Here is a 20,019-nt window from a genome sequence, read left to right as displayed (position 1 = left end):
CAAAGATGGCTATGTAGCTAGCTAGCTACGATCAAACAAATCAAACCGTTGTACTGTAAGGAAGTGAAATGAAAATGTGATATTACCTGTGGAGCGAAGCGGAATGTTGACCGGGTTGTTGAAGTTCTATTCGGTAGACGGGGGGAAATCTTCGGAGTAATAATTTGAAAGTTATTGGAGTAATACATTTGTGGCAATGGTGTTCTACATTTCCTTTTCTTGTGTCCCACATGTATTTACATATAAATAATAACATGTTAACAACCAAACATTGTTAATCAACTAGGTTGTAAGCGAAAAACTTATAACACATTAGTAGCCTGAGGTAAAAAATAAAAAAAATAATAATAATACCAGTATTGTTTTCTATGCTTGTTTCTGTTTAATACTTTGTGATACTGGTGTTATGTTGGATTTTACGAGTGTTGCCAGACTTGGGTAAAAATCAGTATTTGTCAGTTTTCTTTTGTAATCGCGATTAAAGTATTTTTTGGGGGAATGGGGATACATTTCCATGATGGGAAATGAATTCCTCAATAAATGTGGGGAAACAGAAGACCTGCAAAAAAAGTATCTGTTTGGTTTTAATTCCCTTGTTTAAAACCATGGTTTGTGCAACTATAACGAGTCTGGACTATGATCAATTAAGACATATCTATAACGAGTCTGGACTATGATCAATTAAGCCATATCTATAACGAGTCTGGACTATGATCAATTAAGCCTGTTCTATATCTTAAGCCATATCTATAACGAGTCTGGACTATGATCAATTAAGACATATCTATAACGAGTCTGGACTATGATCAATTAAGACATATCTATAACGAGTCTGGACTATGATCAATTAAGCCATATCTATAACGAGTCTGGACTATGATCAATTAAGCCATATCTATAACGAGTCTGGACTATGATCAATTAAGCCATATCTATAACGAGTCTGGACTATGATCAATTAAGACATATCTATAACGAGTCTGGACTATGATCAATTAAGACATATCTATAACGAGTCTGGACTATGATCAATTAAGACATATCTATAACTATGATCAGTCTGGACTATGATCAATTAAGCTGGACTATGATCTATAACGAGTCTGGACTATGATCAATTAAGACATATCTATAACGAGTCTGGACTATTAAGATATCAATTCTGGACTATGATCAATTAAGACATATCTATAACGAGTCTGGACAATTAAGACATATCTATAACGATCTGGAATTAAGCCATATCTATAACGAGTCTGTTCTATAATCAATTAAGCCTATATCTATAATCAATTAAGAGTCTGGACTATGATCAATTAAGACATATCTATAACGAGTCTGGACTATGATCAATTAAGACATATCTATAACGAGTCTGGACTATGATCAATTAAGACATACCTAGTAGAAAATTGTAAAAAATAAAGAAAAACTCTTGAATGAGTAGGTGTGTCCAAACCTGACTATATACCAGAGATAAGGGACTGTTGATATTGCAACCACACAACTCAAATGCTGGTTCACCAGTATAAACGTTGTTGAAGCCCTCCAACTGTTGTCTGTTAAAGATCCTCAGCTGTTTACATCTGACAATGTATTGGCAGTCCAGTATCCATAAGATCTGTCCCCAGAGCTTCCCATACAGTTCATCTCTCTCCGTAGCGTGTTGCCTGGCAATTGAGGAGAATGATACGCTCAATTAAAGATGCTACAGAACTGCTGTATTTTAAGCACAACTCCTTTCTGCCCAGTTTCCCTGCCGTTGCTACGGTAAATCAAGCTGTTTTTACCATTCCTCTATTGCTTCTGAGGATAAATTGTTTACTAAACAAAAACTAATACGATACGCGCTTCAGAACACCTGAGTAAAAGCTCCACTCATTGCATTGGCGCCACCGTTCCATGTCCACTGCATTTGTTCACTGATATCCCCTCATACATTCAACCAGTTCCTTGTTTCCTTTTCACTTCTGCAGTCACATTCCCAAAGCCCAAGAAACAAACAATTAGCTTCCTAGTACATATGGAAATTAAAAAGGTTAATTCATGACTTTTTGGAGGGTTACTGTCAAAATTATTTATTACATTAAAAAATGGCCCCATGGGCCACCAGAGCTTGTTCCTCCATAACTTATATTTCAGATAAGCCTAGTTCGGGTGGCTACTACTGGCTATATGTCTAAAGATAAGCGGCTATAACTTTGCATTGCCTTCAATATTATGGGATGAAGATGTATTCTGGTGAAGTTTTTACCATATTTGTGAGGAATAACAGGGCTACCCGTCTGGCAACTAGCCCAGTGCAGGCAGAACAGGCTTTGACATCCGATCCTGCTAGTGCTACAAGTAGGTCTTATGATTCTGTTTGCTCTGGACTCCAGAGAAGTGACATGATATATCCCTAGTTGATATTGGCTAACTTTCAGCTCCAAATGCAGGTGTAAAACGCAGATTATTTCTGTGCCTATTTTGCGTTTTGAAAATGCATCACCGTTTATGCCTGTAATGACAGGCTACATTTGCTCAGTGATTGTGTGTGCATGTATGCAAGTGCACACGTGCATGTGCGTGCGCAAGGGTCCGAGGTTTGTAGGCTACCCCTCCTTTTTGGGGTGGTGTGACAATTTGTGGGGGGAAAAACACTACCAGGAAGTACCAGTGACTTGCTCAATACGGAAGTGGTCAGATGCTACACTACAGGACTGGTTTGCTGGCGCAGACTGGAATATGTTCCAGGATTCATCCAATGGCATTGAGGAGTACACCACCTCAGTCATCGGCTTCATCAAGTGTATCGACGACGTCGTCCCCACAGTGACTGTACGTACATATCCCAACCAGAAGCCATGGATTACAGGCAACATCTGCATTGAGCTAAAGATTAGAGCTGCCGCTTTCAAGGAACGGGAGACTAATCCGGAAGCTTATAAGAAATCCCAATATGCCCTCAGACGAACCATCAAACAAGCAAAGCGTCAATACAGGATTAAGATTGAATCTTATTACACCGGCTCTGATGCTCATCAGATGTGGCAGGGCTTGAAAACTATTACGGACTACAAAGGGAAACCCAAACGCGAGCTGCCCAGTGACGCAAGCCTACCAGATGAGCTAAATGCCTTTTATGCTCGCTTCGAGGCAAGCAACACTGAAGCATGCACGAGAGCACCAGCTGTTCTGGATGGCTGTGTAATAACGCTCTCGGTAGCCGATGTGAACAAAACCTTTATTAAACAGGTCAACATTCACAAAGCCGCTGGGCCAGATGGATTACCAGGACGTGTACTCAAAGCATGCGCAGACCAACTGTTAAGTGTCTTCACTGACATTTTTCTTTCCCTGACCGAGTCTGTAATACCCACATGTTACAAGCAGACCACCATAGTCCCTGTGCCCAAGGAAGCGAAAATAACCTGCCTAAATGATTACCACCCTGTGGTACTCACATCGGTAGCCATGAAGTGCTTTGAAAGGCTGGCCATGGCTCACATCAACAGCATCCTCCCGGACAACATAGACCTACTCCAATTCGCATACCGCCCCAACAGATCCACAAATGATGCAATCTCAATCGCACTCCACACTGCCCTTTCTCACCAGGACAAAAGGAACACGTACGTGAGAATGCTGTTCATCGACTACAGCTCAGCGTTCAACACTATAGTGCCCAAGAAGCTCAGCACTAAGGACTCTGGGACTAAACACCTCCCTCTGCAACTGTATCCTGGACTTCCTGATGGGCCGCCCCCAGGTGGTAAGAGTAGGAAACAACACGTCTGCCACGCTGATCCTTAACACTGGGGCCCCTCGGACGTGTGTACTTAGTCCCCTCCTGTATTCCCTGTTCACCCACAACTACGTGGCCAAACACGACTCCAACACCATCATTAAGTTTTCTGACAACACAACAGTGGTAGGCCTGATCACTGACAACAATGAGACGGCCTATAGGGGGGAGGTCAGAGAACTGGCAGTGTGGTGCCAGGACAACTTCTCTCCCTCAATATGAGCAAGACAATGGAGCTGATCGTGGACTACAGGAAAAGAAGGGCCGAACAGGCCCCCATTAATGTAGTGGAGCGGGTCAAGAGTTTCAAGTTCCTTGGTGTCCAGATCACCAACAAACTATCATGGTCCAAACATACCAAGACAGTCATCAAGAGGGCACGACAAAACCTTTTCCCCCTCAGGAGACTGAAAAGATTTGGCATGGGCCCCCAGATCATTAAAAGGTTCTACAGCTGCACCATCGAGAGCATCCTGAACGATTGCATCACCGCCTGGCATGGCATCTGCTCGGCATCTGACCGTAAGGCTCTACATAGGGTAGTGCGAACAGGCCAGTACATCACTGGGACCAAGCTTCCTGCCATCCAGGACCTCTACCCTAGGCGGTGTCAGAGGAAGGCACCAAAAAATGTCAGATACTCCAGTCACCCAAGTTATAGATTGTTATACAGCAAACAGAACCGGAGTATTGCCTCCTTATTGTTATTCTTATTGTGTTACTTTTATGGCTGCGTTACTTTTTATTTTAGTCTACTTGGAAAATATTTTCTTCTTCTTGAACTGCATTGTTGGTTAAGGGCTTGTAAGTACCCATTTCATGGTAAAGTCTACACTTGTGGTATTTGGCGCATGTGGCAAATACAGTTTGAAAAGTGGCAACTTTACACTATACATGATAGTGGCAACAAATGGAGTTGGGTTGGATATAGTCATGGTAGGATACAGTATTTCTTACAATCTATTTTGACTGAAATTGTTTTGGTCGTTGTTAATAAGTGCAGTCTTTATTACAGTTGAAAATAGTTTCGGAAAATGCGTTACTCAACAGATTGTGCCGCTTTCCCCTCTTCTTGTAATAATTGCTCAACAAGTCTGTGTTTTTTTTGGGGGGGGTGTGCCCTTTTTTTGAGCACATACCCCCCAAAAGGTCTGTGCACGGCCCTACTCATGACAGAGAGACACGCGCAGAGAGTGAGAAATACCAACCGTGTGCGCACACACTCACACCGCTCATGGAGACGCTCCAGTCCTCCAGTGACCTGAAGCTGTTACCTCCGCTTGAAAGTGGAATCGGAACTTCGCCGTAAGCAAAGAGGCGAGCCGCAAGCTCACAGAGAAACATAATCAAGCAAACGTTATTGTTGTACCAACTCGGAGACAGGCGACCACAGCTCCACTCTTTATATCTGAGTAGCCTACATCATCCGCGGATAAATAAAGACCATAGAATAACATTAACGTTCGATAAAGGTAAGTGATGGTCGGTTTCTTCTTAGAGCTATTTTCAACCATACGTATTTTCAGCAACAATACTTATAAGCAGAATCACAAGTTTATAGTGCGTGCCCTTTTAAGCTCTCCACTGCTTGGCTTGTGTCCAACTGTCCATTCCACAGCATTATCATGAGAGCGTCCCTATACACAAAAACCATGTACGGAAGCTAAAATAGTTTTTTTTAAGAGATAAAAAAAATGCACGTAGAACACAGATGACAATAATCTAAGTATCATTAATTGATAGTATATTGTAGGCTGTAGTTGATCGGGCTGTGATTTATAAATATAAATAAATTGTGTAACTTTTGAAGCCATGTGCAGATGATCATAAATGACGAAAAACATATAAACACATCTATGACACATTATAATGTACTGACATTTTGTTTGGAACATGGCTATTTTCACAACCGAGCTGGCAATGGAACCGACTCTTATGATCCTTTGGGCAATGGTTATGCGTGATTATGTAATATACCGTGCAATGCCTTAAAACGTTCTGTCGGTAGAGACGCATATTGACAAGAGGGTTTACAAGCTTGAGTGTTATTTCTAGTTTGACATTAGTTTCACATCTGACTGTGAAATGAAAATACTTCACTCATTTGCATGGATTTGAATTTCGCCAGGCAATGAATTGGGCACTTGCACGCACTCTTCAGGCCAGACTCGCAGGCTACACACAGCCAGATCGCAGACCACACACAACCAGAACGCAGGCCATACACAACCAGATCTCAAGCTACACACAAGTATTGAAGCATCTGTCTGTCATATGGAAAGGTTTTTTTGTAAAAATGTATTCATGTGATACAAATTTCAGAAGTGCAAACTTTGCACCTGTGGTTTTCTGAATAGTACACTATTACCCTTGACCTTTATTTAAAATGTTCTACTTCCTTAAACTTTTTTTTATCCCCATAAGCAACAATAACATGTGCAGAATATGCATAACATATGCATTTGATAAATCAGTTTAGTGTCAGTTTTGAATCTCTGATGTTTTGAGGCCCTAAGACCTGTTCAGCATTGGTTAATGATAACTCTAATTTGCAATGCGGTGGACTACGCTACGTGTGTCATTTCCATAGATTTGAATAGATATGGTTTTACATATTGTCGGGAGCAGGTGAAACTAGCACCACTAACCTTACACCTTACTTGCCTTTGTATTGTTGGAGGAAAGGAGAAATGAACTGCGTCAAAGGCTCCCTCAAATTGGAGACGTTTAACCTGTCGCTCTCTGACGACAAGGGTTGGAAAATCAATCAAGGATAGTCAGAAAAATCATGTTCCTAGCGTGTGTGGCTGAGCCACACACACACACACACACACACACACACACACACACACACACACACACACACACACACACACACACACACACACACACACACACACACACACACACACACACACAGTGTGTGAAAAAATACATGCGCACATACATGCACACACAAACACAGACACACGCTCATAAACACACGCAAGCTAACTTGAACAGGAAGCGAATTAGTCTTTGTAATATAATAACATTTGAGTTTATTCATGTTATCTATCTGCAAATATTTTGATCAACGCAACCGTACAGCCTTTCTAATGATGACACCCCCACAGAGAGTTTTAGACGGGGTCTTTTATTTCAATAGAAAATGGCACCAAACACGTATATGCTCCTTTGATCCCCCACTCCAGTTCTTTTTGTTTGTCCCACTCACACCTCGTGGATGAGAAGGGTACGCGCTAACAAGGGCTCTGATGTCGGCAGGGTGTGCTGCATTTGTAATTGGATTATAGTCTAATCACAATAATAAAGTGTGCAATATAAGCGCCATTGCCAGCCCACATTAGTTGGAGAAATTCTCCTTTTAATTCATTGTCTTCTATCACGGAGACACTGTATGAATTGTTCCACATTTTGTTCTAAAATGTATTATGTTGTTTCCCCCCCAATCTACATACAATACCCCATAATGACGAAGCAAAAAAATATATATATATTTTGCAAATGTATTAAAAATAAATATCACATTTACTATTCAGACCCTTTACTCAGTACTTGGTTGAAGCACCTTTGGCAGTGATTACAGCGTCAAGTATTTTTGGGTATGATGCAACAAGCTTGGCACAGCTGTATTTGGGGAGTTTCTCCCATTATTTTCTGCAGATCCTCTCAAGCTCTGTCAGGTTGGAAGGGGATAGTCGCTGCACATCTATTTTCAGGTCTTTCCAGAGATGTTCGATTGGTTTCAAGTCCGGGCTCTGGCAGGGCCACTCAAGGACATTCTGAGACTTGCCCCAAAGCCACTCCTGCATTTTCTTGGCTGTGTGCTTAGGGTCGTCCTTCTCCCTCGAATGCTCAGTTTGGCCGGGCGGCCAGCTCTAAAAACAATCTCGGTGGTTCCATAACTTCTTCCATTTAAGAATGATGAAAGCTACTGTGTTCTTGGGGACCTTCAATGCTGCATTTTTTTTAGTACCCTTCCCTAGATCTGTGCCTCGAGGCAATCCTGTCTCAGAGCTCTACGGACAATTCCGATGACCTCATGGCTTGGTTTTTGCACTGACATACTGTGGGACAGTAATATAGACAGGTGTGTTCCTTTCCAAATCATGTCCAATCAATTGAATTTACCACAGGTGGACTCCAATCAAGTTGTAGGAACAACTCAAGGATGATCAATGGAAACTTTGAGTCTCATAGCAAAGTGTCTGAATACTTATGTAAATAAGGTATTTCCGTTTTATATATATATATATATATATATATATATATATATATATATATATATATATATATATATATATATATATGTATGTGTACAAAAATGTCTAAAAATCTGTTTCGCTTTGTCATTATGGGGTATTGTGTGTAGATTGATGAGGAAAACATGTCATTTAATCCGTTTTAGAATAAGGCTGTAACGTAACAAAATGTGGAAAAAGTCAAAGGGTCTGAATACTTTCTGAATGCTCTGTATATCCATAAACAAACCAATTAGGGGCCAGGGTGAGAATGGCTATGGGCCAATTAGAAGCCAGGATTAGCATGGTCATGAGCCAATTAGAGGCCAGGATGAGAATGTCTATAGGCCTATTAGAAGCCAGGATTAGTATGACAGTGATAGCATGAAGGGGCAGGTTGGGCCATGTGGTGAACATTCTTTCTAGAAGTGCATTCGGCTCTTTAGTCACCACAGTCAGGATATTTGTTTTTAACGCCCCTTTCGAATAAGAGCTTCGTTGACATGTGGTTGATATTTAGTCATCCCTATTGACAAAGTGTTGATTCTTGGCAGAGATCTATGTGCTGACTGAATTGGAATGTCAAGCCAGCTTCTTACTGTAACCTTGATGAGACTATGTTATGTGTGATGAGTTATGCATCTTAATTCTGGGCCTGGTTGATCCTAGGATAGGGGAGCATTGGCTGGGAGCTTGGGGCTGTGTAACAGGTACTGTACATAAACCTGTGGAGACGTTGATTATGTGGATCTCAGAATCTGTCACTGTTGTGGGCTCGGCTCCTGTCTCAAACACTTATGTCACAGCTGGCTCTCTTGGGCTATAGTACTGCACACGCAGACACACACACACACACACACACACACACACACACACACACACACACACACACACACACACACACACACACACACACACACACACACACACACACACACACACACACACACACACAAACACAAACACACACACACACACACACACACACACATCCAATTGCCCACTCACCATTCATACCCTCTTGAGTATGGCAGTCATTTCCATAAAATATGTCCTGTTTTTGGCCCTTTCCTTCACATAGATCCCTTCCAGCCCCCTATAGACCATCCAATCCACAACTGACTCCCTAAGGTTATTCTTTGTTATTAGGACTGGGCAAAACAATAGACACATCCTTACGCTATCAACACCCACTGGCACTTTGGAGTATGGCAGTGTTTCATAAAAGACATCTTGATTATTGACCGCCCACCATGTCTCCGTGGCAACAGCTGGGGGGGAGAGGGGGGGTTATGTGTGCAGTAGATTAGTCACCCCACCAAACACACACATGTGCACGCACGTTTACACACAGACACAAACACACACTAGCATTAGGACTGATGATGGCTCTGATGGTTACCAGACGTCCAAACGATCAGATACGATAACCCAGAGCATGAGGAAGCATGGAAAAGAGTGGCTCTGTGTAGTTTGATGGCTGTGAGGATCCCGTGGTGCAATGAGTTTGAACATGGCACTGGTAACAGTGTTAATAAATAGCCCATTGCTGCATGAACTACAGTACACGTTCCGCGTTGAAGTGTTTACTGAAAGCTGCTTTGGACGAAAGCATCTGATTATTAATGGGACTGTGGATCCGTTTTTTTTGTTGCCTTCATTCAGGTCAAGTGTGGAGAACAGTGTGTGTACACTTTTGTTCCAGCTCAGCTTTAACACACGCGATTCAACGAATCATGTTGTAAAATGGAAGACAACACTTAGCTGATTGTTTTATTTCAGGCGGGCTAGTGATGGGCTTGTGTGATGTTTATTCCTGCCCGTCTTCCGGGTTTTCTCTTCTCCCTGGCACCTAATTGATCAGTTTACTGTCATCGATTTGCCAATCACTCACTTTCCCATGTCGAAATTGTTAGTAATTGACTAAAAGAATAAGACTGTACTTGTTACCATGTTCACATGTATTTTAGTGAAAGTAAAAAATAAAAAAAACTATATAAAACATGTATAAATAAACATACAAATAAAACTTTCCTAGCGATGAGGTGGAAGATGGGGTTGTTCTAAAAATGGTCAATTGTATTGTTTTTCATTGATTGTACCGATTGATTGATTCAATGAAAACAATTGTTCACAAAAACAAAACAAAATTAGTTTTCCAACCAAAGTAAACATGTGGAAGTGAATACGGAGAGACTTGTTGGATGTACTATTTTATGAAAGTTCTAAACAAAAGTTATGTTTTTTTCCCCAGCTGTTCTCAGTGCCGCTTAGTTTGATGAAATATCTTTATCTTGGATAAAATGCATCGTTTTGAAAGAAACACACACACACACTATGCTAGTGATTTTCCGTTCCTGATTGAAACTAGAACTCAAAAGGGAATAAGGCTACAACTGTTCCCTTATTGTCACCGAAGCAGAACAACTTCATTTTAATGTTGAACATGTTAAACCTGAATTATTTACATTCCCAGCAGCAGTTGCATCCTTGTTCCTGGTGTCAGACAGAGTAGGGTGAAGTTCACTGATCATGGGTCAGTTTAGCATTTCTCCCACTAATGGTTAAGGTTAGGATTGGGGGAGAGGAAGCTGATCCTAGATCTGTACTTAGGGGAAACTTCACCCCGGAGCATGTCAGACATTATGCTGCCAACTCACACCCTCATCTTCTCTATAAAAAGAATGCTCGTTTGAATGAACATTTTTCTTGCCACGAGTAGAGCAGTGAAGACTGTAGCACAGACTCAGTGGAAAAAGATTAAGTAAAGTATACATCATTTAGACACGCAAGGTTCATTTTAGGACACAGCAAAAATCTAAATGGTGTGGTTGGGCTTTGAACTGGCTACCCCCATACCGCCACCTGCTGTAATGGAGGATATTTCCAAAATGTTAGGTAAACGTTAGGTAACATTCTCATTCAATTATTTAACCTTTATTTAACTATTCAAGTCAGTTAAGAACAAATTCTTATTCATAATGACGGCTTACCAAGAGCACATTTTAATGATACTGTGATATTATGCAGCAGACATTACCTGAACTAAAGCTTTCCCATAACCTTTTGTAAACATTCTTGCAACACATTGCCAATTTGCTGAGAGTATTCATTGGCAAATGAGAAATGAAAATACGCAGGTGTACATTGGCTGTGTTTACACAGTACTAGATACTAGATAGACTTTCCCAATTACAGTTATTCTTTGGCAGATCAAAACGGGTCTTAGGTGGTGGGCGTGGCAATGAGCATGGCCCCTCCCCCCCATGCTCCCCATGAGCATGATTGGCTGTCATTAAGCTCCATCTTGGCTCTGTATTTTTTTGCATTTTTAAAAGCCATTTTCATGCAATTCTACACATTTCTCCATGGAGCTGAGATTTTTTTTCTTGAGCTTCAATGCTAATTTCTTGTAATTCTACACATTTTGCCATGAAGCTGAAATAAAATGTTACAGTTTCAAAGCTAATTTCCTGCAATTTCATACATTTTGCCATGGCTAATGCTGTGTTCTTTTGCTCAAACTGTCTAGCTTTTATTTAGGTGATTGTTAGTTCTCAAGGATCATATATAGCAGCATTATATTTTCTACATTATTTGTATCTAGTTAGTGGTTTAAGTTTACACTGAAAGTTTTTTTCCATCTCTAAAATAAATGTATGCAACCCGAAAAGAAAAAAAACTATTAGAAAAATCCCTGCCAATATTGTTCACACCTGTTAAGCCCTTGGGACTAGTTGTAGGGATGTTTGGTTTGTAATGGGGCCGTACTTTATGGCTTTGTTACTGTACTGAGAAAATGTCCGCCTTTCTTTTTGTTTTGGTTTGGGTGAAGGCGAGGCTTACTGACGGGATGACAGAAGTGATGAACACCTGTGATTCGACAGTGGGAGACTTCACCGTCGGAGGTGCCCCAGCAGACGAGGGCATATCCTTTCAGGTGGGACTAATTCAAACAGACACAAAAAAAACTAAAACCAACAACACACACTACAGCACAACATAAGAATCGTGTACATGCACAAACAAATGATGAGCAACACGTGCACACACACACGCGCGCGCGCACACAAGGGCACACACACTCACACACACACACACACACACACACACACACACACACACACACACACACGCGCGCACACACACTCACACACACACACACACACACACACACACACACACACACACACACACACACACACACACACACACACACGGAAACTAGACACACACACACATACTCCATGTCACTCTCTCAGATCTCTCTCTTCTCCTCTCTCCTTCCCTGTAGACCCATGACAAGTGCAAATGTCCCTCCATTGCTCTAAACTGACAGCAAGGCTATTTCTGACTGCACCTCCATCACAGCCTTCCCTTTCATCCCCCTCTCATCCTCTGGAAAAAATTCCATCTGATTTCTGCTAACTTTTTACAGTGAAGACCCAGTGACTTCAAAGACCCAGTGACTTCAAAGACCAAGTGACTTCAAGCTCGGTGACTTCAAAGACCCAGTGATTTCAAAGACCAAGTGACTTCAAAGACCCAGTGATTTCAAAGACCCAGTGACTTGTTTGACCCAGTGACTTCAAAGACCCAGTGACTTGTTTGACCCAGTGACTTCAAAGACCCAGTGACTTGTTTGACCCAGTGACTTCAAAGACCCATTGACTTCAAAGACCCCGTGACTTCAAAGACCCAGTGACTTCAAAGACCAAGTGACTTGTACGACCAAGTGACTTCAAAGACCCAGTGACTTCAAAGACCCAGTGACTTCAAAGACCAAGTGACTTCAAAGACCCAGTGACTTCAAAGACCCAGTGACTTCAAAGACCCAGTGACTTCAAATACCCAGTGACTTCAAAGACCAAGTGACTTCAAAGACCCAGTGACTTCAAAGACCCAGTGACTTGTTTGACCCAGTGACTTCAAAGACCCAGTGACTTCAAAGACCCAGTGACTTCAAAGACCAAGTGACTTCAAAGACCCAGTGACTTCAAAGACCAAGTGACTTCAAAGACCCAGTGACTTCAAAGACCAAGTGACTTCAAAGACCCAGTGACTTGTATGACCCAGTGACTTCAAAGACCCAGTGACTTGTTTGACCCAGTGACTTCAAAGACCCATTGACTTCAAAGACCCAGTGACTTCAAAGGTACCTCCAAAGAACTGGCTTCTCACGTGTGACTCCAAAGTCAAGTAAATGTGTGTCATTCCTTTTAGAAGGCCATGTGCATGTAGGGTCTTTATGGACTTGGCCCAATAGAGGCCTTGTCTAAAGCCAGTGAAATCTCTCAAGTAAGAGACGGCAGCTAATCCAGGGGCAAACTGTTACTTTCTCAGCCAACCAGCTTGCCCCCATGCAGATGCAGGTGTCCCTCGCTGACGCCCCTCTTCCTCCTTCAGCGCAGTGGTGTTATGGAAGTAATCCCACCCCACACAGTAGTGTTATGGAAGTAACCCCCCCCCCACAGTGGTGTTATGGAAGTAACCCCCCCCACACAGTGGTGTTATGGAAGTAATCCCACCCCCACACAGTGGTGTTATGGAAGTAACCCCCCCCCCACACAGTGGTGTTATTGAAGTAATCCCCCCCCACAGTGGTGTTATGGAAGTAACCCCCCACACAGTGGTGTTATGGAAGTAATCCCCCCCCACACAGTGGTGTTATGGAGGTAATCCCCCCCACACAGTGGTGTTATGGAAGTAATCCCCCCCCCTCACAGTGGTGTTATGGAAGTAATCCCCCCCCCACACACAGTGGTGTTATGGAAGTAATCCCCCCCCACACAGTGGTGTTATGGAAGTAACCCCCCCCCCCCACACAGTGGATTTATGGAAGTAATCCCCCACACACACAGTGGTGTTATGGAAGTAATCCCCCCACACACACAGTGGTGTTATGGAAGTAATCCCCCCACACACAGTGGTGTTATGGAAGTAATCCCCCCACACAGTGGTGTTATGGAAGTAATCCCCCCCCACACAGTGGTGTTATGGAAGTAATCCCCCCCCCCACACAGTGGTGTTATGGAGGTAATCCCCCCACACAGTGGTGTTATGGAAGTAATCCCCCCCCACACACAGTGGTGTTATGGAAGTAATCCCCCCCACAGTGGTGTTATGGAGGTAATCCCCCCACACAGTGGTGTTATGGAAGTAATCCCCCCACACAGTGGTGTTATGGAGGTAATCCCCCCCCCACAGTGGTATTATGGAAGTAATCCCCCCCCCACAGTGGTGTTATGGCAGTAATCACAGTGGTGTTATGGCAGTAATCACAGTGGTGTTATGGAAGTAATCCCCCCCCCACACAGTGGTGTTATGGAAGTAATCCCCCCCACACAGTGGTGTTATGGAGGTAATCCCCCCACAGTGGTATTATGGAAGTAATCCCCCCCACACAGTGGTGTTATGGAGGTAATCCCCCCACCCCCCACAGTGGTGTTATGGAAGTAATCCCCCCCCCCCCCCACAGTGGTGTTATGGAGGTAATCCCCCCCCCCCCCCCCCCCACACAGTGGTGTTATGGAAGTAATCCCCCCCACACAGTGGTGTTATGGAAGTAATCCCCCCCACACACAGTGGTGTTATGGAAGTAATCCCCCCCCACACAGTGGTGTTATGGAAGTAATCCCCCCCCCACAGTGGTGTTATGGAAGTAATCCCCCCCCACAGTGGTGTTATGGAAGTAATCCCCCCACACAGTGGTGTTATGGAAGTAATCCCCCCACACAGTGGTGTTATGGCAGTAATCCCTCCCCACACAGTGGTGTTATGGCAGTAATCACAGTGGTGTTATGGCAGTAATCCCCCCCCCCCCCACACAGTGGTGTTATGGCAGTAATCACAGTGGTGTTATGGAAGTAATCACAGTGGTGTTATGGCAGTAATCACAGTGGTGTTATGGCAGTAATCACAGTGGTGTTATGGAAGTAATCCCCCCCCCACACAGTGGTGTTATGGAGGTAATCTCCCCCCTCCACAGTGGTGTTATGGAAGTAATCACAGTGGTGTTATGGCAGTAATCCCCCCCACACAGTGGTGTTATGGCAGTAATCACAGTGGTGTTATGGAAGTAATCACAGTGGTGTTATGGCAGTAATCACAGTGGTGTTATGGCAGTAATCACAGTGGTGTTATGGCAGTAATCACAGTGGTGTTATGGAAGTAATCACAGTGGTGTTATGGAAGTAATCACAGTGGTGTTATGGCAGTAATCCCCCCCACACAGTGGTGTTATGGCAGTAATCACAGTGGTGTTATGGAAGTAATCACAGTGGTGTTATGGCAGTAATCACAGTGGTGTTATGGCAGTAATCACAGTGGTGTTATGGCAGTAATCACAGTGGTGTTATGGCAGTAATCACAGTGGTGTTATGGCAGTAATCACAGTGGTGTTATGGCAGTAATCACAGTGGTGTTATGGAAGTAATCACAGTGGTGTTATGGAAGTTATCACAGTGGTGTTATGGAAGTAATCACAGTGGTGTTATGGCAGTAATCACAGTGGTGTTATGGCAGTAATCACAGTGGTGTTATGGCAGTAATCACAGTGGTGTTATGGCAGTAATCACAGTGGTGTTATGGCAGTAATCACAGTGGTTCTGCACAAATTGTGTAATACATCCTCTCGTCGGTTCGAGCTCTTCAGAGGCCCGAGATTTTGAGATAGAAGTGACACTTGCGGCTTGCAGCTAATGCAAAGCGCCTCGGTACTCCGGCATCCATTTCAAAGCTTTAAATACCGTTTTAGACGAGCGGGAAATGTCAATCAGGGGAGGAGGAAGTGGAAAACATAGTTTCCCATTCAAGTCACTAGCCAAATCTCCTTACCTCTCTCACTGAGCATCATCTTGTGGCGTGATGAGTCATGCTGTCTTTTCTCTGGAATGTGTTTTGAGCCCTCGGAGACTACTTGGTAAATTACACATTTGTTGGATGCCACAAAACACTAAACTGAGCATATAATCTAGGGTTATCCTGATCCTACTCCATCAATGTCTCAGATGTTACCAACAGGATTGGCTTTACTAGCAATTCACTGTTCAATTCAGTTCTGTTCAGTACACCCCAACCCTTACCCTGTTTCCCACATTTTCCCCTTATTCTTTGGTTACCCCGACGTGATTGTGTTCCCAGATCTTTCCGGACTCCCACGAGAGGTTCCCCAAGCTGTCGAAGCGGCTTCCGTCCATCGTGGTGGAGCCCTCCGAGAGTGGGGAGGTGGAGAGTGGCGAGCTCCGCTGGCCCCCTGATGACCCCAGTTCCCCTGACGACGACTCCGTAGAGGTTGAGGCCCAGGCAGTAGGTGAGAACCACTAAATTCCATTTACAGCTAAGAGATGTGAAAACCAGGAGGGCTCTCCAGGAGACAATAGAATATAATCAGTTTATTTTTCTGAAGCAAACTTCAGACAAAAGAGAGGAACTGAGGAACCCTTACTTGCTGTGCCTAATGAAGTTTAGAACATTTTAAAACTATTCAATAGTATTGAGGTTTGTGATTTGGAATACTGGAAAAGACTAGGAGCTTGTAGGTTGTAGTCAGGGGGGGGGGAGCCTGTAAGCAAAATGTAGCTACCCAATTGGAATGTATTTAAATATGTGTGTTGGTGGCAGGTGGAGAACAGCCCGAAGACGAAGAGCAAGTTGACAGAATGATGGGAGGAGTTTAAAACTGACTCTCGCAGTGCTGGCACCATTCCAGCCATTCACAGTGAGTTTCCCTATGATGGACAGCAGCAAGGAGGAGGGAGGGTCTTCAGGCTAAACCCTTAATTAATAGAACCGCCAACACATTGGTAGACCTCCACACCACTTGGTGGGGCCGAGTCCTGCACGATTGTCTTAAATAGCTCTTACGTGCCAAACCTTAGTGGGTAGCTTGCTACTGTAAATCAATTGTTGCTTGTTTTACTTTTATGTTTCACAATGCCATTTTTATTAAGTACACCCCTTTCAGAGTTTATCTGTGATCTGGAGATATTGGAATTAAAGACAGGAACGCCTCGGTATATAACATGTTAATGTATCTGGCTATCTTAGACCAAAGTCTAGAACACTGTATTCTTATGAAAACTGTATGTATACTGTAGATATACAGATTTACACAGTGAACTTGGAAGAGGAGAATTCATCATTGTATAGCTGTCAGCTTCTGCTCAAATGCATGTTATTATCTATTAGTCCTTATTACAGTTTTGTTTTCCTTTCAAACAACAGGATTTGAAGCATCATTGTATTACAAAGCACATGTACTTGAAAAAACATAATTTTCACATAACTGGTTTTATTATTTAATATTTTGCCCAATTTCATAGCGTGTCTGGGATTGTTTTTGTTCATTAAACTTATAAACGCAACATGGATAGTGTTGGTCCCATGTCTCATGAGTTGAAATAAAAGATCCCAGAAATTTTCCATACGCTCAAAAAGTTTATTTCTCTCATATTTTGTGGACAAATTTGTTTACATCTCTGTTAATGAGCATGTCTGCTTTGCCAAGATAATCCATCCACCTGACAGGTGTGGCATATCAAGAAGTTCATTAAACAGATGATCTTTACACAGGTGCACCTTGTGCTGGGGAAAATAAAAGGCCGCTCTAGAATGTTCAGTTTTGTCACACGACACAATGCCGCAGACGTCTTAAGTTTTGAGGGAGCGTGCAATTGGCATGCTAGATGCAGGAATGTCCACCAGAGCTGTTGCCAGAGAATTTAATGTTCATTTCTATACCATAAACTACACATGCACAACGTTGTTTTAAAAAATTTGGCAGTACGTCCAATAAGCCTGACGACCGCAGATCACGTGTAACCACGCCAGCCCAGGACCTCCACAACCGGCTTCACTACCACAGATCACGTGTAACCACGCCAGCCCAGGACCTCCACAACCGGCTTCTTGTCCTGCGGGATCATCTGTGACCAGCCACCCAGACAGCTGATGAAACTGAGGAGTGTTCGCTCCCTAGAGGGTGGGCCTGGCTCCTTGGCCTCGGTGGGCCTATGCCCTCACAGGTCCACCCATGGCTGCACCCCTGCCCAGTCATGTGATATCCATAGATTACGGTCTAATGAATTAATTTTTTATTTTATTTTTATTTTATTTCACCTTTATTTAACCAGGTAGGCAAGTTGAGAACAAGTTCTCATTTACAATTGCGACCTGGCCAAGATAAAGCAAAGCAGTTCGACACATACAACAACACAGAGTTACACATGGAGTAAAACAAATATACAGTTAATCATACAGCATAAACAAGTCTATATACGATGTGAGCAAATGAGGTGAGATAAAGGAGGTAAAGGCAAAAAAAGGCCATGGTGGCAAAGTAAATACAATATAGCAAGTAAAACACTGGAATGGTAGATTTGCAGTGGAAGAATGTGCAAAGTAGAAATAAAAATAATGGGGTGCATATTTCAATATTTCAATTGACAGATTTCCTTATATGAACTGTAACTCAGTAAAATCATTGAAATAGTTGCATGTTGCGTTTATATATTTGTTCAGTATAGTTTGGAGTCTGAAATTATGGTTACATTTCAAGAACAAAAACATCTCGCTCACACCCTTTAAAATGCATTGCAACACATGCACAAACGTAGATACTAAAGCACTTTATTTTTTAAACATTTTGCAACAGTTTATTATCCCACTTATTCACTGTATCAGATGTAAATGTATGGGATATTAACCTATTACAGCACATTAGCTAAAACACATTAGCCTAGCTACTGTACACTAAACCAGAATTGGACATTCATGTCTACTTAGTCTTTTCATGTCTACTTAGTCTTTTCATGTCTACTTAGTCTTTTCATGTCTTTTGACTTGTCATAGCTGGTTTTTAACCAAGATTCCACTTATGACAACTGACATGTGCACCTTCCAGAGTGCCCCACTTATGACAACTGACATGTGAACCTTCCAGAATGCTCCACTTATGACAACTGACATGTGAACCTTCCAGAATGCCCCACTTATAACAACTGACATGTGAACCTTCCAGAATGCTCCACTTATGACAACTGACATGTGTACCTTCCAGAATGCCCCACTTATGACAACTGACATGTGAACCTTCAGAATGCCCCACTTATGACAACTGACATGTGAACCTTCCAGAATGCCCCACTTATGACAACTGACATGTGAACCTTCAGAATGCCCCACTTATGACAACTGACATGTGAACCTTCCAGAATGCCCCACTTATGACAACTGACATGTGAACCTTCCAGAATGCCCCACTTATGACAACTGACATGTGAACCTTCCAGAATGCCCCACTTATGACAACTGACATGTGAACCTTCCAGAATGTCCCACTTATGACAACTGACATGTGAACCTTCCAGAATGCCCCACTTATGACAACTGACTTATGACAACTGACATGTGAACCTTCAGAATGCCCCAGAATGCCCCACTTATGACAACTGACATGTGAACCTTCCAGAATGCCCCACTTATGACAACTGACATGTGAACCTTCCAGAATGCCCCACTTATGACAACTGACATGTGAACCTTCCAGAATGCCCCACTTATTCCAGACAACTGACATGTGAACCTTCCAGAATGCCCCACTTATAACAACTGACATGTGAACCTTCCAGAATGCCCCACTTATAACAACTGACATGTGAACCTTCCAGAATGCCCCACTTATAACAACTGACATGTGAACCTTCCAGAATGCCCCACTTATGACAACTGACATGTGAACCTTCCAGAATGCCCCAACTGACTTAACCTTCCAGAATCCCCCACTTATGACAACTGTGAACCTTCAGAATGCCCCACATATGACAACTGACATGTGAACCTTCCAGAATGCCCCACTTATGACAACTGACGTGAACCTTCCAGAATGCCCCACTTATAACAACTGACATGTGAACCTTCCAGAATGCCCCACATATGACAACTGACATGTGAACCTTCCAGAATGCCCCACTTATAACAACTGACATG

At 42.8% G+C, this 20,019-nt stretch overlaps 1 protein-coding gene across 2 annotated transcripts; it reads left to right on the top strand.

Annotated features, from left to right (window-relative positions):
- Window positions 1-4,969: 4,969 nt before the first annotated feature.
- Window positions 4,970-17,454, top strand: LOC135506214 (protein LBH-like). Of its 2 annotated transcripts, none has more exons than XM_064925731.1 (4): window positions 4,970-5,259; window positions 11,867-11,971; window positions 16,174-16,338; window positions 16,654-17,454. In XM_064925731.1, exons 2-4 carry the CDS (start codon window positions 11,885-11,887, stop codon window positions 16,693-16,695), a joined length of 294 nt encoding a protein of 97 aa, XP_064781803.1. In that variant the 5' UTR covers window positions 4,970-5,259; window positions 11,867-11,884; the 3' UTR covers window positions 16,696-17,454. The 2 variants fall into 2 exon arrangements, with proteins under 2 accessions (XP_064781803.1, XP_064781802.1); XM_064925730.1 differs by having other exon boundaries at window positions 16,174-16,342.
- Window positions 17,455-20,019: the final 2,565 nt, after the last annotated feature.

This window comes from Oncorhynchus masou, chromosome 19 (assembly GCF_036934945.1).
Source record: "Oncorhynchus masou masou isolate Uvic2021 chromosome 19, UVic_Omas_1.1, whole genome shotgun sequence".
NCBI lineage: Eukaryota > Metazoa > Chordata > Actinopteri > Salmoniformes > Salmonidae > Oncorhynchus > Oncorhynchus masou.
This window is presented reverse-complemented; position numbering and strand designations above follow the sequence as displayed.